We start from the raw sequence: 21,495 nt of genomic DNA, 5'->3' as shown, positions 1-21,495 counted from the left end.
GTCTTGTATTTCATTTGGAAGAGAAAGTGTTTTAAAATCTGGGTATCTCTTAGTTTGTTTGGGTTATAAGAAAATTAAGCTTCACTTCAAAAAATGTCTGTGAATATTTAACAAGTGAGCTTTTCTGTTTGTAATGTGACACACACACACACGCACACACACACACACACACACACACACACACACACACACACACACACACACACATTTGGGTCAATGTCCTAACCAAGAGTTTCTCCTCAACAACACTGCTGTCATTTTAATGTTCAAAATGGAAGATGGAGGGAACTTACGCAGCACCTTTGAGCGAACATACAACAAATTGGTTTCTCAGGATGAATTAAATGCAGATGATAACCCTCTGTACACAAACGAAGACGAACGACAAGGTAAAAACTGATTTCATGGAGTTTATAGAATTTTTTTCATCACAATACGAGTTTCTAAACATTCTGAAATGTAATACCTACGCTGATTATATTTGTTATTTAACACAACATACATATGAACAAAGTTATTCAGTAATTTTGTATTTAATGTTGAAGATACTATTAAAAATGTTAAAATTGTAAATTACACTGTAAAAAATTAGGGCAGTAATTACTTAACAAACATCATGTTAACATAGTAAAATATCATTAATTTGAAGCTGTGAAACATTACAATCTTTTCAAAACTTGATCAAATGTACATAATACGAACTAAGCACTCAATAGAATCAGTTTCACAAGAAAAGCATAAAATGTTAAATATAGTAAGGTTTTTTATGTGTTTCATAATTTTATAATATTAGTAAAATATTAGTTAATCTAAAACTCTAGACTCTATGTAAATTTAGTTAAATTCACTTAAACAATTTTAGTATAATTTAATCACTTTTTCATCAAATGTAAATCTATTTAATTATATTATTTGTCACTGTGCTGCATTTCACACTCATACGAAATACATACTTCACTCATTGTTCACAAGATTTAGATAAATAGTAATTATCACTATTAAGAAAAAAAAATTGGTGGAATTTCATTAAAATAAAACCAGTTCTTTACTTGCATGAAAAAATACTTATTGTTGTTAGATTTTTTTTTGTTTTGTTTTGTTTTACACAGTAATTGTTTAAAATTGAACCAATAAATAATTTAAATTACTTTAATTCCACTTAATATTCACCAAAACAACCTTAACCCTTATTTATTTAACCCTCATTCATTAACTAACATAATCTTACTAAGTGTGACGTCAGAATGGAAGTATTTCAGATGTTTCTGTGTTTCCTTTCTGTTGTTACTAATTTATTTTATAGTTTTGTTGTGCCTATTGTGACTTATTCTGGCTCTGATATTATTTGTGACCCTCCCTGTACAGTGTCCCTGTCCATGGTGAGGCCTGATTCCTGTCTGAATCATTACAGACTGATTACAGTGTGTCTGTCAGTGTTGGCTGTTATTCTGCTCGCTGTTGATATTGGCCTGGGAGTCTATTGTAAGTCTCTTAAACTTCACAACAACTGAAACTACATTCATTACTTATATTTCCAACAAATGCTTAGATATAGATCTTTGGAAACAAGGGTAAAGACAACAAAACAGCAAGTGTTATTGTAATACTAATATATTTTAATAGGCTACATGAAGGAATTATTCACAGTATTGAACCCATTAACTCTGCTTTTGCCAAAGGTTGAGTCACCAAATGTCTGATGGCTGGTATATCAATCATATAAACTCTTTACTTATGTTGGCAAAGCCCTATTACTATAAAAATATCTAAGAATATTGGAATATACTAATACATTTGTGGACAAGAGTTTCACAACTTTATACAAAAAAAAAAAAAAAAAGAAAGAAAAGAAAAGAAAAGAAAACTGTCCACCACAAAGGACATTCCATAAAAATGTTAAAAACTGCACCTGAAAGAACTGTTGCATCATGATGTTTCCAATATAGGCATTTATTTAATAAAAAACAAAAAAGCTTGTACTTTGCTGACATGTCCTGGGTCTTAGGAGGTTAAAAGAGGATTGAGGAAAGGAATAAATCATTGTTAGGTAGATGGGTAAATATTTTAAAATATTGTTTGTGTAGTTATTTAGAACATTAAAGATTATAATGTAAATGTGCCTCTTATTACACGTTTAGGGGCCCCCATTTATAAGCTGAGTTCTGTGTCTGGGGTGTCCTATTACAAAATGTATTTTGTTGATCAGTTTGTTGATTTTAATAACTGTAATAATTTTGTAATAAATTTTTTTAATTGAATTGAATGTCACATTAAATTATACATTAATATGATATATACCTCTCTCAGAGTTCGCTAATGTTGAACTCACCAAAGTCATGTGACATGAGGGACAGGGCTCAGTTGTAAAACTCAAAAATTCAACAGATGTATCAAAATTAGAACAAGCCAACCTAAAGATACATGACAAAAACAAAATAAAAGATGTAATAAGATGAAAACAACACACAAAAAAAGTAAAAGGTGCAAAAAAAAAAAGTAAATGCTCATTTTAGCTGAACTGTTATGATGAATAAGTGTACATTTTTGACTCACCACTGAATGATTCATAAAGTTCTTCACCAGCCACAGTTTTGTGACAACTTAAGTTAGTGGGCAACAGAATAAATAGCAAGGTACTTCCACCTTCAGCTGGTGGAGACCAAAACAGAAATAAGAGAAGAGTAGGTGCTGGACTTAAACTGATCAGCTGGACACCAACACAGATCACTGGACATATAAATATTAACTTTACTGAAGTACTAGTATTATACTGCCCCTGTGTGGTCAAAATGAGTAAATGCAGGTTTAAGTGTAAAATATATGTATTAAGCCTACGTGTGTGTACACAGTTATGGAAAAAAATACTAGACCACCCTTGTTTTCTTCAATTTCTTGTTAATTTTAATGCCTAGTACAACTAAAGGTTCATTTGTTTGGACAAATATAATGATAACAACAAAAACTGCTCATAAGAGTTTAATTTCAGAGCTGATATCTATCCATTTTACATGTTTTCTTGATAATAACAAAATCACTTCAGTCCTTACATCAATAGCTATGGCATTGTTCTGCCAAAAACAGTGCTTTTAGGCATTCTGTGTTTTCTTTTCTGTCTGTTTTAGTCACATGATACACACAGGAGTTAGTACTTGATTACATAACCATTGTTTTTGATGACCTTTGATGATCTAATAACACTGGGTTACAAAAAAATGCTTTTTGCAAGTTGTCTAGGTTTTTTCAACTGAATTGGGACTATTTTGCACCGCTACATCCAAAAATGACATCTATGTTTCTCAATCAGGTCAGGTTTTTTTGCTAATTTGATTTTGAAAATTTGATCTTCTCACAAAATTGATGACATTTTTTTGACTTTATCAGTTATTTATTAGTTCTCACCCAAAATAGGTTTTAAGAGAAAAAAAATCATTTTCTAACAGGATTCCTGTTAGGTACAATGGTGTATTCACCGCAGATGTAGCAGAATACATCAGGCTTATTTTTGCAAGATCTTCTAGTCAAAGCCATTTCATTCCCCAGTAATATTAAAAAAAACATTAATCATAAATTGGCAAAAGTAAAATCTTCAGAACTCGTTTATTGCAAGAACTATGAAAGAATTTTGTATCATATAATGTGAAAATGCCCATAAATGTAAGCAAAAATGTTAAAAAGCCAATATGTAGCATAGTTCAGAAAGTTGACCTGATTGAGCAAAATTAATGTGATTTTTGGATTCAGCACACCAAAATTATCCTAAATCAGCTCAAAAAACTTAAACAATAAATTTGTTGTTGACCAGTGTAATTTTTCTGTCTATAAGAATGACAGAGACGATACATTTCTTACAGACAACAGACTCACTGATGGTGAGCGTACAGTAAGGGACATCAGCGCTGAGGTGGCCAAACTGCAGGATGCATACAACACTGCAGTTAAGAACAGAGATGAAGTCAAGGAACAGTTGGCAAAAGAGCTCAGTCTACAGAGGCTTACCAAGTGGGAGCTCGAACACCAGAAGAGAAGGAGCAAAGACTATGAAACACAGGTTAACCGAATTCAGATGGAAATTACAGCCTTGAAATCCCACATACCAATGATAGGTGAGCACTTTGTACAGTTTCATCAGGTTTTTATCAGTCTCATGATGGGGTTGATGACACATAATATCTCTTCTTTCTGCGGTGACAGAGGAGGGCTGCAGACACTGTTTGCCAGGATGGACTTTTGTGAACTCACAGTGTTACTATTTCCCCTTCTCTGACACTGTAATGCGCAAATCATGGGGTGAGAGCAGAAATTTTTGCAAGAGGTATGGTGGTGACCTGGCAGTGATAGACAACAAAGAAAAACAGGTAAGTCTCAGTATTGTATTCAACACAAATTGCATTTTAGGAGACTATACATTGAGTAGACAAAGTAACTTCATAAATTTAAAAAAAAAACTGTTTATAAATGTATTCTGAGGCCTGTGCATTTCTAATATTCCAGCTGGCTATAAGTGAGTTAGTAAATCATTATCAAGACCCATCAAGACCCATGGTCTATAGCGGCTTCTGGATTGGAGCAAGAGACTCGGAAGTAGAAGGGATTTGGAGATGGCTGGATGGAACAAGAGTGAATGAGGGGTAAAGAATACAGCACACATCAAAAACTACAGGCTCAAAGGAAGCAAATGTAATGTAACTTTGTAGTTAAATGACCCATTTTTGTTTGTTTCAGATTCTGGAATGATGGAGAGCCCAATAACGTGGGAGAGGAGGACTGTGCAGCCACATATCCCAGAAACAACCCCTTTAAGGGTTGGAATGATGCCCCATGCAATCATGAGTTGAAATGGATCTGTGAAATGGCACCAACATCTGCGAGTTCACTTGTCTGAAAGAAGAATTAACTCCACCTTAGAGACTTTTATACATCTTGTGAATTGGCCATTTTTATTATATTTGTTGAGATTACAAAATGGCAAGAAAGACTGCCATATGAAAAATACATCTATAAAAATTTCTGTTACTCAGTGTACTGTAATAAATAAAATCTTCACCTTTGCTATATACAGAAGTATTTGTATTATACAAAACTATACAGTACAGTAAGCTACTAGTACATAAGAGAAACCTCCATTTTTACAGAAACTGTAGATTTCCACAAAGTGGTGTAAGTTGTGTAAAGCACGATTCATACATGGACAACTCATGACACAGAACATATGGTGACAGTTTGAACATAGTAAAATCATTGATATCATTTGTCTAACTGCTATCATTTGTGTCTTTTCCATTGTGTTGCTTCTCAGATGTAATGTGTAAATGATGGATGAAGCAGCTCGTGCATCAGAGGGATTAAAGCTGTCACAAACATCCTATAAACTAAATAAACATACTATTACAAGGCCATTTCAACAGAACTGTTTGTAGAATTAATTGGAACTTTAGGACAATTACATAAGTAAACACATAAATGCAAACAAAAACTAATGTCCATACCTATAACTAATGCCAAGCTGCAACGACTAAACATTTAAGCTTTTTCTTTGTCACATTATAAACATACATGTACATACATGTATATATATTTTTTAACCATGTAGCAGTTTCACTTATTATTTAGACGGTGCATAAAGACCATCACAGTGCTGCAAAGTGCTCCCGCAGTAGTTTGAGAAGCTGCTGTGTGTCAACATGTTCTGGAAAGGCGTCCTCAGACTTCTGGGCTGCAGTGTAGCTGCTCTGTAGATCTCCAATCTGTACATACACACAGGCATGACGTCAGTGGACTGTACAATGAAGCTATACACTGTCTTAAACGGTTTCACTTTTTAGAAGTTCATATTATTGAAACGGTTCTCATTACCTTGTCGGAAAGAATGGAGAGGTTGAAGTGTGGCTCATACATGTGAGGAGCCAGTGATGCAGCGGTCTGCAGGAAGGCTTTAGACTGCATCAAGCACAACACAAACATGAATAGTGTTCACGGTGTAATGTAGTGTTATCATCTGAAAAAGCCTTGTAAATTATTTTTAACTAAGATGTTTTCAGAATGTAAGACATGAAAATCTGACATGAAAATCACTTTGTCACTTATGTCGGGATGGTTCGCCTCCACCACCTCTACACCAGATGACACATTTACATCATCATATGGCAAATATCTCACTGCAACTACAGTCTGTGATCTCATTTACAGTAGGCTGCCTGTGAGTCTGTGAAATCAGAAAACCAAGAAATGACTCATGGTCTCTAAGGCTTTATCTGTTAGTGATTTACTGTTGTCATAATTTTATAGGTGTATTACATTATTGAAATCAGACTTTAGGGGCAGTCTCTCTGTGGTTTAACATCCAGCCATACACACAGTGCAGCAGGCTTTGCCCCTCTATTGTAAGACCTTGGCACAGCAACTGAGCCAATTTGGCAACCACCTAAGCCATGGTAATGTAAAATTAATTAAATGGCTTTTAATAGTTGGAGTTGGTCCCCAGTGGCATTATATTGTTTATTTATGATCTTTTCTAGCTTTTCCCCATTTTTATGCACAGATAAGGTAATCAGGGTAATATCAATGATCAATAACAAGAACCAAAACAACTGATTAAGTTGGTTGGACCCATGAGGTGGAGTACTGACAGCTGCATCATCTTAGAAATATCATAGCTCATGTGAAGAGTAGAAATAAATATGACTCACCTGTTCAACGCGGCCTTTGCGCAGCTCCAACACAGCAAGGTTGTTGTAGGCCTCAGCATGGTCATTATTAAAAGCCAGCGCTAATTTAAAACACTGGTAGGCCAATGTCAAGTCCCCTATTCCCTGCAAACAAAGATTTTGTATGTTTTGTTATATCTATATGTTGTTAAATGCCATTTGCCAAAACTTTGGATGAAACTCAATACTATAAAAAGAAGTGTTTTGTAGTTCGTTGTTGTTAAGTCATCCTGGTACTGTCTGATATTTTGTAGAATTTTTAACTCACCACAGCCACATGTCCTATGTTATACCAGACATCAGCCTGCTCTTCGTCACTGGCTACCAGAGCCAGAGCCCTCTCAAATGAGGACAGAGTCATGTCGTACTGTTGGGCGTAGAAACAGCACAGGCCTAGGTTGTTGTATAGCTGGCAGTTATACACCCCCATCTGGAGAAGACGTCTAGAGAGGAAAATCCATATTGAGTTATAGATGGGATAAAATAATAGAGTAACAATACTTTAAATATGCTTTATCACATTAAGGTTTGTCTGACCTGTAAAAACGCAGGGCGATCTCAGGCTGATCAGTGTAGAAGTGATTGCTACCAATACAGGCGATCGCCTCCACATGTGTGTTGTCCTGCTTCAGGACATCTTTGTAGTACTCTGTGGCTGATGTAATATTGTTCATTTCCTGGAAGAATACCACAGTAAAGACAGTTAACATAGTTTCACATTGCAGTGTGGCAGTCGTGGAGTTAAAAGTGTATATTAATGATGACATACCTCATGTATGCGCGCAATTCCTGTTAGTAGGGTGACTTCACCGGGAAAGTGGTCCAAGCCTTGCTTGAACAGGTTAAGTGCTGTTATAGGTTGATCCAGACGCTGATACACCTTTCAAAGAGGAAACAAATATACAATAAGTGTTTGGGTTGTAGAGATAGTATTTTCTATTATGACCATAATCTTGTAATGAGGAGTTCAGAACTGCTAAAACATTTTTACCTTTGCAAGGTAGAGATATGTGTCTACCACCTCCTGGTGATTGAGAGCTGATCTAAACTGTTTTTCTGCTTCACGATATAAACCAAGTCTGCAAACATCAAATATATTAATAATTAAAAGCATTTCAAAATTCAGCTGGCTTTGAAGTAACAAATTGTTAGTTCATGAGTCACTTACCTGTAGTAACATTTTCCCAGCTGAACTTTCCACCACCAGTCTTTGAACTGAGCATGCTCAGTAGCTTGAGCTGCCAAATCTAAAGCCTACAAGCGAAATATTAGATATATTTTTTTGCATTATACGTTGCCAATAATCCTGCACTATAACACAGTCTATGCTATTTCTCACCACTTACGTTTTTTATATCATTTTCATGATGAAAGATGTATTCAAACAGTGTCTGAGGAGGGAAATGTTGGTTACTTCACATGTCTGAAACACAACGGAAAGTGTGTGATTTGTACCAGACATCTCAGTCTTACCCTAGATAAATGGGGCTTTTGGGAATACTTGGCCAGGTTTAATCTTGACAAGTTTATAAATGGCCCATCTGGATTGGTCAACATTGAAGCCTGGGGATGTGAAGAAACAAGACATGGAGGAACATCATAAAAATAGTTGTAATTTTCAGTGTAAAAAAAGAAAAAAGCATCATGCGAAAAGCTGTCACATCAAAGAAATTCGGAAAGAATTTGGAAAACAGACATTTCTTCCATATAAATTCACTCTTTCTGAGATTTTGAGTGCAGACAGTCTAAATCTCAGTCACAGTCACTTACTGTTCCCAGGCGGATAAATCTACCAGTAGCACCAGTGACTGGACGAGCTGTGCTTGCAGTACGAGGAGTCTTGATTGCCTGCTCCATTGTTCCAGGACGCCCTGACTGTGTGCTGGGTCTCACAAATCCTGTGATAGGGCGTCCTGACTGTGTCATAGGCCTAACATTCAATAAAAATTAAACCGTGTTATTTATTTCACATAAATATCATGAAGGTAAAGAAAATGATTCCAAAAACATCATCTGTCAAACATTACCTGACAGCCTGCGTGGGACCTCCACCTTGACTTGTTCCAGGGAGTCTCAATGATGTGCCAGGGCCTACAGGAGAGAATATTTTATCACCTCATCCAAATTAAACAGAGACTAAATTAATTAATTAACTGACTTTGAAGCAGTGAGAAAGAGGCAAAACTTACGTGCCACTTGGGCAATAGAACTTTCATCCAGCATCAACTCAGCAATTCCCTCCTGGTCAACCTCAGTTTCATCAATGTATACCATCTCTGTGAAAGCACGGGTCTTCAGACTCCATGCAGCCTGTTAAACAGAGGTCATGTTAAACTATAACCTAAATTATCACCTTTTACGACCACACTATCAATAAAAATGATGAAAAAGAATAACAGAAACGAGCAGTCAAAGTTACCTCTGAGGTAGTAAGCAATGGGGAGTCCTTAACATAGCGTGCAGTAAGTTATTGAAAGAATAAAGCAGTTGAAAAGAAACGAGAGAAATGAAACAGAAAAGGATGAAGTGGTGCGGATGAAAAAGTGAAATGCAAGGAGAACATCAAAATGCAGGGCGAAGACGTTAATGCTACATTGGCTTAATTAAATGATATATACGATTTAAGTCTAGATATAGATGACCATATGAAATTAAGAGGACTCTGCTAATCAGGATTATGCACCAGTTCCTATAGCTTGTCTGCTTTAGCACTCTACTGTAGCAGGCTTTCATTATACATAATCGCTAGCATGCTAAGCTATCCTGGCTAAGTACCTGGTCGTATGGTCCGTCTTGTAATAATTTTGTACAAATATCCGCGCACTGTTGGAATTTTCGCCTCCTAAAATAGCTCCAAGCCAGGAACAAAGGATCCATTGTCACCTCCATTGCTGCAATCGTTAAAGAATTAGTCTGTTAACTAGATGTTTAACGACGATATAATCATGGCGAGAGCAAAGCTTCCTCTGTCACCAAGCAACGAAAAAAAGGGGCGGTCCATCCCTGGCGTGGCTTCCGGTAATAAAATAAAATAAAATAAAATAAAATAAAATAAAATAAAATAAAAGCACAAATTTTCTGGAACTACACAGCTGGAACAACACAAAGACAATCATATGTGACAAAAAAAAATAAAAATAAAATAGACTAAAATAGACTAAAATAAAATAAAATAAAATAAAATAAAATAAAGCAAGTATAGAGAGAATGTTGGAAAACAAAGAATAGACTTTCCAGGTTAAATTCGAAGTTGCTCAAAGTGTAGGATTTAATGAACCAAAAGCTGAAGAAAGACAGATTAAAATTATTGAAAAAACTGAAGAAGGGAACAAAAACATAATCATATAAATTTAAATGACATTTCAGGATTGCATTATTATTATTATTATTATTATTATTATTATTATTATTATTATTATTATTTAACAAAATGATCCTACAGCTCTTTCCTGTTTGCATTTGTGTGCATAAACAATCGTAAAATTTAATGTTACTTATTTCGAGTACCAAATAATTTTGAAATGTAATGGGGTAAAGAAACTTACATTATCTGGCTCGAACATTTTTGTAATGACGGTATTTGCCCCTCCTTGTTTTTTGACCGGAGGTTGAATTAACTGTTATGATTGGAGAAGACGGTCTGTCCGTCATTGTTATGGGCGGTGCATGCGGAACAACAGCACAGCTCCATCTTTGTAGGATTTGACAGGAGCTTTGACCTGTGTCGAGGAGACCGCAAGCCCGGTGCTGAAGAAGTACAAGTATATTTTCACAATGAAAACAAAGGTATAGATATCTGTTTCTGAAGTAGAGACAGAGAGCTTTTACCAGACCGGACAGGAAGACCATTAGTGCATATGAAACTCAAAAATGCCTAATTTCATCGCTCTTGCTGGACTGGTGGACATGCAACGGAACTAATGGGACACACGGGCTTAAAATAAATCCTTTTTGGTGAATGACACTTTATCGGAAAGCCTACGTGATAGCGACAGAGAGACACACACGGAAGTGCGGACATGGCTGACAGAACTGCTCCCAACTGCCACCTGAGACTGGAATGGGTGTACGGATACCGGGGACATCAGTGCCGCAACAACCTGTACTATACCGCCGCCAAGGAAATAGTCTATTTTGTCGCCGGTGTGGGAGTTGTGTACAACACCCGGGAGCACAAGCAGAAATTTTACCTGGGACACAACGACGACATAATCAGGTAAAAAAAAAACAACAACAAAAAAACCCAACACGAATATGTACACGACACTTGGTTTCAGCACCTCGGACAGCACCAGACTGGGACTCATAGTAGAAAATGAATTGATACTGTTGTCATTGTGGCTGCTGGTGTCACCTTGTGTCATGTAATATGATATATATTTCATTTCATTTTATTTTTTTATAGCTTCATTGGGACTTGTACGGTGCTAACAACTACACAGCAGCATCCAGAGGGTCTGTGAGGGGTCTCAGTGGTGTCTTGCTCAAGGACACTCCAGCACTCCCACAACTACACATTACAGCTGCCACTCCTCTCCAGTGTTGTCACCATGCAGAAGCAACACAAAATCATGTGTATGCTTCTTGTACTTTGGTTTTGTTAAAAAAAAAAAAAAAAAACAATTATCAAATCTATCATACACAACAAAAAAGAGTAAGAAAATTGTGTGTAAAAGTCTTGTATACTGGTGCATTATTAAGAAACCTCAAATAGTAATGTGTAGTTGAGGGTTTCCTGGCTCTGTCCATGCCTGGCTTCACTCATCCTTCCATGACCACACAACTACTGTTGCGTCACACATCCAACTATCCTGCTTTTCATACTGTTTCTTTGCATGTGACACCACAGTGACCTGTGCCCAACGCTCCAGCGCTTGTGTTGACATGTGTGTGTGCTGTGGGTTGGCCTGGAGATGACAAGCATTATATACGGTGTCGTTCGTCAGCTGGGCTCCTGCTCCATTATTAATTGGACAATACTAACCCTCAGAACTCAGGTGAAGTGCGCTCACAGAGTTCAAACTCTTGGCTTGTGGAGTCATTAAATTTCACAGTAGCACTTATTAAGTCAATCTATAGTCACTCACTGGGTTGTCAGGTGCATTTTCTACTTGCACATTTGCTAAAGTACTTCAGTGATATGAACATATTGACAGTACAAGCTGTACAGATGTCTTGCGCCGTCTCTTCATGTTGACATAATGATTTTAATCTCAGAGAGGTGTTTACTCAAATACTTAAAATGCAGAGGGACAATTGGTAGCAATCCTCAGCAATCAGTGGTGTTGAATGACTGTAGGACCACTCTCATGTTGCACTCACTCATGTGGAATAGATGTAGACCCCTCAGATAATGCTCCGATTCAAACCTTTCTCTTGTTCATCATCCTTGTGCCTGTATGTGATGCGCTCTGTTTTTTTCTCCTGGTCTATTTTAGATGTTATAACACACTTACTTAATGAGTTAATTGCTGCCTTTGTTTCCCTTTCCTGTCTTTTTTTGCCCTGCAGCCACATTAAACTGATCTGATGTTAAGAAGATAATATGTAGGTTTCTGCAAAAGGCTGATGGTGTCCAGGATGGCACATACTTTAGTCGTTATCATTGGTTTGCTCTATAATTATTCACCATTTAAAGGTACACTAGTGAGATGAACATGCTGCTGTATGTATTTTCATGAGTAATTATTTCTTCCTGTCTTTTCTTGTCTTGTCTATTTATCCCAGTCTAAAAATATAATAACTCAAAGCTGCTGGAGGTCGTTAATACCAAACAGTAGATTATTTTGGCAGGAAAATGTGTGTGTCATCACATTTTCTTGACAGAAACACTGGAGCAGGAGGGAGTGGTCACTCCTCAAATTATGATGTTTTAATGCTACGGTGTTATATGGTGTTATATTAAGGCAAGGTAATGAAAATAATGTTGCAAAATTTAAAAAAAGCGTTGTGTAAAAAATATGGTTTTCAGGCTGTTAAAAAAGGAACAGATCTCTTATTTTTATTATATCTTGTTGACTTTATGAGAGGCCACAACCACAGTAGTAGATTACAAATACCCAGTCAAAGATGAATTAAGAGCTCTTATTTCTTATGTAGCTTTTATGCAGACAAGTGCATGAAATAAATGTGTGACATTTTCAGAAAAGAGTCTTGCAGCTGTAGCTTGTGAACAGAAAGAGCTAATGGTGCAAACTAACTCTGCATATTAATGAGAAAGTTGAAGAAGTATAAAATTGACAAGCAGGCTCTACATTGTGCTTTTTATTCTCTCTTTCTGGTCTCTGAAGCTCTGAAATTATGTGGCTACAAATCATCTTCTTCACCAGACTTAGGCCTGAGATTCACAGATCATTGTATCTACATTAATCTGCCCTTTTTACTGATCAATATATAGTGTATATAATAAATCGTCATGGTTTGTGAGACTGAAAACTTTCTGTTAGCTAACATTTCTCATGAGTACAACAGTAGTCTTTATTTTATTCAGTCACGATTATATTGCAAAACACGTTTGTTGTTTAAATTCATCATCACAGGCACCATAAGGAAATGGTGGCAAGAATCCCAATAAAAGAAGATGTAATGTAAATATAGTGACTAGGTGCCAGGGTACTCCTTTAAAGGCAGAATAGCCTCTAAAGAGCAGATCTGTCTTTCCTAATTAGGAGCCTCCGGAGTTGAATACAGTTACTTTCCACAGTGGCATGATTCAGCATTGTTGTCACCAGGATTAAAAGAAATAAATAAAATGAGACAGATGTCGAGTGTAAGTGGTGTTATGAATGTTTTACACAGATGAGGGGGAGTAGCCACATGTGCTCGTATCCTCACTTTACCCCTGACTAAGACAAAGCCCGGATGTTACAAAGAAAACATTATTATTATTATTATTATTATTATTATTATTATTATTATTATTATTTTAAGTCAGGTGATAGAAAAAAAATATTAAAATACATTGCTTTTAAATTTCTTGTTTTGGTTTCTTTGTCTGTGTGTCAGGAGGATTAGTACGTGGTGGAGTACATTCTCGTTTTTGTTGTCACTGATAGTCAGAGCGTTTGATTGAATGACAAAATAATGAGGCCTGGGTGGAGGTATGCACTCTCTGTTCTTCTAGTTTTCATCATTGATTTGTTATTTTTTCATTTGATATCAAAACATAGTGGAAAACCTCTTAGACATATTTGTAGGGTTATTGATAGGCATTACAGTATCTATTATCTCGAATGCAGTGAGAGCTATTAATTACGCTCTTTGAAGTATTTGATGACAAATTTAGTTGTGATGCACAGTAGATGTTCTGTTCCTCCACCTTAGCTTTTTGGTGCCTAATAAGAACGCCACTATACTCATCCACTGCTTCCTTTCATTCCAGCTGTTCTATTTTTAGTTTTAAGCTGCTGGTGTATGGGCAGGTGTTTTACATGAAGTTTGATGGGCATCTGGATTAAAAACACTTTGTAGAACCCTGGGAAATATCCTGTACTGTACTGTATAGACCTCCAGAAATGTGCTAATCCTCTTCTTTTTAATCCATTCTAGGGTGGAAAATCAGATAAAGGCATATCCTGCTGAAAAATGTGAATAAGAATTGCCTATCAGTTGTGTCTGTATGTTACTATTTCTATCCATGAGTCAAAAATGTATTGTTTTACCCATCCATTGTATTACCCAGTCAAGGACAAGTATTGTACTGGAGGTTAATGGCTTGAATGACCTTAACTAGCGTGCTGTACCTTCGCATCCCTCAGGCTGTTTATTTTCCTGCTATCTATAATGAATGTACTCTGTGCTTAATTGCTGCAGTATTTTGTTAAATTTGTGCTACAGAAAAGAACTTAGCAGATGGAAGACAGTGGCATCAAACAGCCATAGCCTGTATCTAACAGAAGATTCATGCCGCTGCACTGCAGGCTAAGTCATTACCGATCGCATTTAGTGACAAAAATGTAATAGACACAGTGATCTTGCTGTAGCAGGCTCAGCAACTGCTTTTCTAATCTGTAACATGGACCTCCATAAATGCAGTAAGGTGTGAGGAGGAACTGATGCACGAGTTCAGCTGAGTGTCAATTCATCCTGCAAATACTGTGAAAAAAAGAAGGTGCTTTATTTGACCCTATCATGAGCAACTCCATCGCACTTGGATATTTTATTCCTCAGCTTGGTTTTATCCTGCTCCGGTGCCAAACCAAACAGATTTGCTGTGCAGTACCTGTTTCTGTCGAGGCAGTTTTCTTTGCTGTGTCTGTCTACATCTCAAAGTGTTGCAATCATTCTCTCTTCCTCTGAATGCTATTTTTAGCTGCTGTGCTCTGATTATATAATTCATAAAAAGTAAGATGAGAAATTGTGCCAGGTTGGTGAGAAGTTCAGCATGCACCGTGCTGAAGCAAAGAAGCGATGGTTGAAAGATCAGGTCTGTCACCCCACGTCAGATTTGTCAGGACTGTCGCAGCAGCAAGTTTCAAGGGGAGATAAAGGACCAAGGAAGATTCATATTAGGAACTTGGATGAGGAAAGCCAGAGAGAGAGAGAGAGAGAGACAGTGAGGTAGAAGTAGAAGAGCGTGAGCTGATTTGAGTCAGCAGGTTGATGCTGCCTGGCCTGCAGAGCCACTCTGGCCGGCTGTCTGAATAAAGGCCAGGATTAGAAATTCTGGAGAGCAGTTGGCAAAAAAAGCAGCCTGATTATAATGGAGGGAGCTCCGTCGCAGCATGAAATATATAGGGCAGGACAAGGCAAGAGGAAGAATTGCCCAGTGAATCACTCAGGCCTGCCTGGAACGTGACTGGCGGCTGCTGAAATGATGGGCGGAGCATGGGGGGGTGGGGGCGAGTGACAGCTTTATACAGCAGGCTGTTGCTCAGCTGTAGAGTGGTAATGCTTGTAGGTGGGGGATGTATGAGTGGAGGAAGGGGGTTGGCTGAAGGGGGGGGGGGGATTATGTAACATGTAGCAGTGTTACAAACATATGCCTGGTGATGCGAGGAAACCCCAGATGAATTAGAAAGGTGAAAGGGCCAAATAAGGGACACTGATAAAATGAACAAAAAAAGAAGAAAAAGGAATTCACAGACTTACCAGCATCACTTTTTCATGCTCTGTGAACACCCTGTGGGCACGGAAGAAGCCAGGCTGGGTGCGTTGTGAGCATGAGAGAGTTAATTGAACCATGTCGGCTCATCAAGCTGCCCCTCTGCTTCCCAGTTGAAACCACAGCAGGCTTAATGTGTTCATCCCGGTGGTTTCCATTGGGAGGGTGAATCCCTATTCCACTCTGAGCACATGCAAACACACAAGCATGCACAATGGCAAGCCTCATCAGATGTTTTCTCTCCCCCTTCTTGTCTTTCTCTGTACAGTTTAGCTTTGCATCCAGAGCGTGTGTTGGTGGCCACAGGACAGGTGGGCAAGGAGCCTTACATCTGTGTGTGGGACTCCTACACCGTGCAGACTGTGTCCATCCTCAAAGACGTGCACACACATGGCATCGCCTGTCTGGCCTTCGACCTCGAGGGACAGGTACAGTGAAATGACATTAATAATCCATGACAACAAGACTAAGTGCTTTTCTTTTTTAATTGTTTGTTTGCAAGAATAAAGCTGACGGGCTAAAGACAGTGAACAGGGTCTTCGTATTGTTGGTAAGGTAAAAGGCTTGACATGATGTAAAGCAGAAAAAAAAAGAAGCTGCAATTCAGAACTGTAGGGTCTGTAGGTCCATTATGAGATCAGAAAAGTTGTTGACTTTAATTCATGTAAAGCCAGCAGTGCAAAAAGAAATAAAATTAAGTTCTCTTAGTAACATGAACCTATAGTAAAGAAATCACTTCATAGTCAAATAAGTTTGCAGATTTTTTCACATTTTGCGTGGGTTTTTTAATTTATTTAATTAATTATTGGTTTTAAAGAATGTAGATAGAAAAAGTGTCACCAGTAAAGTGTCAGTTTGAGCAGCACAACAGCAAATTTCACTCAAGTAGTATGAATTGGCCTCTTGAGCTCACCCGCTTGGCTGAGTTTCTGAATGACATGTGTGACTACTCCAGTCTTAGATCGACAGTAGGACTTTAAAGAAAAGCAGTCATATGCAGTGTTTGACAGGACCTTAGAAAAGTGATCTCTTTTTAAGAAAATATACGTAACATTGTGTTACTGAGATAGTACAAGTTAAAACAATGGTTTCCATAATATTCCGGTAGAGAAACAGTTGTTTTCCTTATTTTAAGAGTGAGGAAAGTGGCACAATGTCTCATTTTAGAAATATTAAATTTGTTTTGAGTAACTGTGTTTACAGAGCTTGGCACAAGCACATCTTTAAGTGGCTAGATTGTTATTCTAATTTTAAGAAATCTGGTCAAGTAAAACGTCCTTATCCTTGTATTTTTTTTTTTTTAATACAATATAATTTGATTTAGGCTATATTTAAGAATAGTTGGCTTCTGTCTCACAGGGCTGTTTTTACAGTGTTGGAAATCATTAAAACTCTTGCATCAGAATGGAATCTATACAAGAATATGTGCAGGAATTCAGCATGCTTGCATTATCTGACAACCACAGGGATTTTCAAATAACCTGGTATTTAGCCTTGTGTTATCTTTCTATCCAGATCTCTACAGACTTCCCACAAGTTAATGTTTACACACTACAACCCCCACCTAACGTGCTTTTGGACTATAAAAATCAATATCATGCGGAACCATCTCTAGGTTTTATCTTTGTGTGTCTCTCTCATCCTCCCATAGGGGCTTCCAGTGCAGTTTTACCTACTGTATTTTGCAGTAAGAGACAGGAAGATGACCCCTGTGCCATTTCCCCTGCTTGAGTAGAGGGCCGGAGATTTAGATGGGATGTGACAGTGTTTAAAGCCGGAAGAGGCTGCATCACTATTCAGTTTAGTGGCACTATTTACTCTCTATTGCTCCCCTTCCTGGATCAGGGAAAGTCAGAGTTGAACTCAGCCCAGACCATTCAGAGGAATGCCCTTCCTGTCTATCAATTAAAGCAATGTCAAAAGATACTATACCCTGATGCTTGAGTCAGTTCTCAATATAAGACGCAGTATTGCCGTGTGACCTTTTTGATACTTAATTCTAGTGGAACTACAATGATTCGATTAATTGTTTTAGTAAATTTCCAAGCATCACCAGACTTTTTACTGGTTGCAGCTTCTTAAATGCCTTAAAAAGTGTGCTTTCAGCACCATCATCTACTTGCTTTCTCTTGGTTTCATCACAGGTTTTCTTTGTTCATCATTAAAACACACACTTCCCAAATAAAGTACAGTTCAAACAGAGCGAAGGCATCACTAGGGACATCTATCCTTGGCCAAATACTGATTCAGCAGTGGATCAAAGAGGACATCCTTTACCATGTAAAGCAGAGTGAAGTTGGATTTTCATAAGAGCTGCTCTCTTCTCTTCTGCTCCACTGCTGCTGCTGCCTACTCACTCAGTCAGCTATAGGAGGCTCCTCCAGCAAAAGCACTCAAATCTGCTCAGTGGAAGTGCCAGGGGCTGGACAACTGTTCTGTTTTGTTCTGTAGCTGTTATTAGCCTTTTCATTGTGGCCTGCCCATGCTACAGTGGAGGTATCTAACTTGGCTTGCAGTGATTAGTGCAATAGAGCGGTAGCTGTTCAATCTGTGATGTCTTTTATGTGATGTGCTGTTTTTCCTTGCTCTCTTTGCAGTGTTTGGTGTCTGTGGGCTTGGACTCTAAAAACACAATCTGTGTGTGGGATTGGAGGAGAGGGAAGGTTCTGGCAGCCGCTCCTGGTCATACAGACAGGGTAAACACTTGCTTCCTCTCCTGTCTCTGTCATAAGCTCAGTATCGACCGCCTCAATTAGCTATAAACGCAGGATGGAGCGCTTGCCCAAAGGGGACATAAACAAGTTAGGCCTGATTGATTGTGAGCCTTCCAGAGCCCATCTGAGAGGGTGCACTGCTAATGAAAAGGAATTTTAAAAAGATGAAATGCAGACAGCTGTTGTTTGCTAATTCAGCCCACACATTAGAGTACAGCTGGTGCAAACGCACTTTTTACTTTTTCATTTCCTTTGTTAATTTTGTATTTTCATCCTTTATCTTCTTCAAGTAATTAGGTGTCCAGATGTCCAATTTCCATTTAATAAGATATAATCAGATGAGCAGTCAGCCTTCAATATGTCTTTATGAAGGACCAATACAGTGCTTTAAATGGTGGTTTAATGCAGTGTTGTTTAACAGATTTAATGCTTTTTTTCCGCAGATATTTGACATATCATGGGATTTGTACCAGCCGAGCAAGCTCGTAAGCTGTGGTGTCAAACATATCAAGGTACAGCTGCTTCCTGGTCATTTTACATGCAGTAGATTACCGCCGGCTCTGGAGAACTGAAGAAAGGAACTGTTGTGCTTCATTTGCATAATATCTGAAAAAAAAAAATTTTTTTTTGAAATGTTGAAGATTCTAGTGGCTCTGTGCCCTTCTTCTCCGTGCCTTCTCTGTTTTATCGCCATGACCATATCAGAGCCTTAAAATAGATGTATGCAAATTCACTTTATTCCACAGTTCATGGTTATTAGGCACTTAACATAAGTAGGACAGGCAGTGACTCACAGTCTCTCAAATTTGAAGTAATCTGCACTGCAGAGGGGAAAAATGTTTCTTTTTTTATGCGAGGGACCATGACTCTGCTACTCAGCTCTCCTTTTCAGCTTTCCTCATTCAGCATTTTTTTTTTTTTTTTTTTTTTTTTTTACAAACTACAGCTGGGCTCACTCCCTTTCCGGCCCTATCTCTATCAGTTCTTTTTCACAGAAGAGTGGTGTTCATAAATCTTCAATGAGTTTAAGCAGGGTGTGTTCCCTGACCCCCCCCATGGGACATGTAGTAGTGTTTCTTGAGTGGCACAACCATTAGGAAATAACAAGGAGTTCAGAGCCACAGAGGAAGCTTATTTCTAAACATTGGGAAGTGAATGAATCATTTTCAGATAGGGACTGTGCCCACAGGCCATGCATGGCTAAACATTGTGGCATGCTTAAGTGGCTTTGATGCAGTCAGGAGGTTTAGCCTACTGTACTTATTTCCCAGAGGCGACGTCTCACTGATGACTCCCTCATCTCAATCCAGCTTGACCTGCCTCCTCTATCCAAATAATTCCCCCTGAACTCTTCCCCCATAGTCATGACACAGATCTCGCTCTGGTTGCAGCCCCCAATCACCCCGTCTCCGTTGAATCCTTCCGTCTTTCTTCCCTCCTCCTTCTCTTCTCTTGCCCTCCCCTCTGGTTTCCCAATGCCAAGGCAATCCAGCAATTGTCCCACATAATTTCCCCAGCCCTCACCCTGCGGACCATGTGACATCTGCTCCCCAGCCCTGTGCTCGCTCAGCGATTATAGCACTCAGAGCATCCCAGAGATTTAGCTCCAGTAATCCACTCACTAGTAGGCTGAGGAAAACACAACCTCTGTGACAAGGACCAAGGCTGCTGGCAATGCTCTCCGTCTCATGCAGCTTTTCTTAGCCAAACATATAGCCAATTGTGTTTTTATTTATTCAGGATGACTTGGTGTGCTTGTCCCTTTTTCAGTTGGTTTAAGTCATATTACCACCCAAAGTAACCGCAGATTTTAGCTCTGGAAGTCGTGACCAAGGATCTAAAAGATTCCTTCAGACTTGGCAAATTAGTCCCTTGACCACAGAACCATGAACATGTCAGCTCACATCAGAGCTCCTGAACTATTAAAAAGTATCAGTCCTAGAGCAGGGAGTTTTTTGGGAAGTACAAATAAATGTACCAATCATTTCCATGCTGCTTAACTGAGTTTGTAATAGACCAGAGGTTCATAATGTTTCTGACACCACAAAACACATCTTGTAGCAGTTACGTTACTTTTATAACATAATGTAGAGACAAAGTGCTATGTTTTATGTGTAGATTGTGCAACTCAAGCTAGTTTAATGAGCATATGTCCATACATAAAGGGAATGAATGATATTCTGTTATGATGATACATGGTTTAAAAATAATCATCAATTCTTTGTTTGTGTCTGTGGATCAACATGCCATAAATTCCCACTGAGCAGAGGTGACCTCAAGATTGAGAGTATGTATATGAATGGGCCACAGCTCATCAGTTGTGTTTCTGTCCTTGCATTCAGCTGCCATGGAGATGACCTCCTCTAAGTGTTGCACTTAGCACATGTTTGAGCACCATTCGAGGTCACTGCTGTGTGACAGGGAATATTAAGCGTAAAATTAAGAGGGTGAAGAGTTGTAAAGTAACTAATGACTAATGACCCTGTGTGTATTAATTAAGTTTTAAAAGCTTTTCTTAGAGGCGTTGGTGGGTGTAACTGAGCTAATGACATCCCACTAATCCAGAGTTAAGCAGAGCAACATCTATAGTGAGTGTTGTTCAGAGGAAAGAGTACTGTTTTAAAGATTTCAACTCAAAGCTTTCTCATTTTACTACATTTCCACCTATACCCTCCTCTCCCTCTGTGCTTTCCTTTGCTGCTCCTGGCCTCATCATAAAACCCTCCAGCATCCCGTCTCCTCTCAGTAATTCAGCAGCGAGGGGATTAGCTGGTGCCCGTGTCTCGCTGCCTTATCAGTTGCGGGCAGGGAGGGCTGTGCAGTCACGCTGCATCTATCCCCGCTTCTCCTGCAACAGGCTGGGCCACAAAACCGTCTCCCACCCCCTATTACAACCAGCCACTTGACACAATTCAGTCCAGATATGTATGATATATACTGCCCTCTCAGATTACTCACACACCTGTGATCTTGC

At 38.4% G+C, this 21,495-nt stretch overlaps 3 protein-coding genes across 4 annotated transcripts in view; 2 read left to right on the top strand and 1 right to left on the bottom strand.

Annotated features, from left to right (window-relative positions):
- Nucleotides 1-271: 271 nt before the first annotated feature.
- Nucleotides 272-4,882, top strand: LOC115413236 (C-type lectin domain family 9 member A-like). The gene is made up of 4 exons (XM_030125970.1): nucleotides 272-389; nucleotides 1,366-1,482; nucleotides 3,852-4,048; nucleotides 4,167-4,882. Exons 1-4 carry the CDS (start codon nucleotides 272-274, stop codon nucleotides 4,464-4,466), a joined length of 732 nt encoding a protein of 243 aa, XP_029981830.1. The 3' UTR covers nucleotides 4,467-4,882.
- A 36-nt stretch (nucleotides 4,883-4,918) lies between these two features.
- ttc8 (tetratricopeptide repeat domain 8) lies at nucleotides 4,919-9,688 on the bottom strand. Its single transcript, XM_030127081.1, has 15 exons — nucleotides 9,480-9,688; nucleotides 9,124-9,150; nucleotides 8,894-9,014; nucleotides 8,732-8,795; nucleotides 8,475-8,634; nucleotides 8,178-8,267; nucleotides 8,051-8,095; nucleotides 7,873-7,958; nucleotides 7,696-7,783; nucleotides 7,474-7,584; nucleotides 7,242-7,381; nucleotides 6,973-7,147; nucleotides 6,687-6,809; nucleotides 5,854-5,937; nucleotides 4,919-5,744 (listed from the first exon to the last, which is right to left on the bottom strand). The coding sequence occupies exons 1-15, from the start codon at nucleotides 9,591-9,593 to the stop codon at nucleotides 5,628-5,630; spliced, it is 1,545 nt and encodes a 514-aa protein (XP_029982941.1). The 5' UTR covers nucleotides 9,594-9,688; the 3' UTR covers nucleotides 4,919-5,627.
- A 717-nt stretch (nucleotides 9,689-10,405) lies between these two features.
- eml5 (EMAP like 5) overlaps nucleotides 10,406-21,495 on the top strand; it is a 44,223-nt gene continuing 33,133 nt past the window's right edge. For both annotated transcript variants that reach the window (XM_030126556.1, XM_030126555.1), the window contains exons 1-4: nucleotides 10,406-10,920; nucleotides 16,076-16,235; nucleotides 18,405-18,503; nucleotides 18,965-19,033. In XM_030126556.1, the coding sequence (XP_029982416.1) occupies nucleotides 10,724-10,920; nucleotides 16,076-16,235; nucleotides 18,405-18,503; nucleotides 18,965-19,033 (525 nt within the window). In that variant the 5' untranslated portion in view covers nucleotides 10,406-10,723. The remainder of the gene's footprint in view (nucleotides 10,921-16,075; nucleotides 16,236-18,404; nucleotides 18,504-18,964; nucleotides 19,034-21,495) is intronic.

The sequence above is a fragment of the Sphaeramia orbicularis genome, chromosome 22 (assembly GCF_902148855.1).
Source record: "Sphaeramia orbicularis chromosome 22, fSphaOr1.1, whole genome shotgun sequence".
NCBI classification, from domain to species: Eukaryota; Metazoa; Chordata; class Actinopteri; order Kurtiformes; family Apogonidae; genus Sphaeramia; species Sphaeramia orbicularis.
The sequence above is the reverse complement of the archived record's forward strand: the minus strand, read 5'-3'. Positions and strand labels throughout refer to the sequence as shown.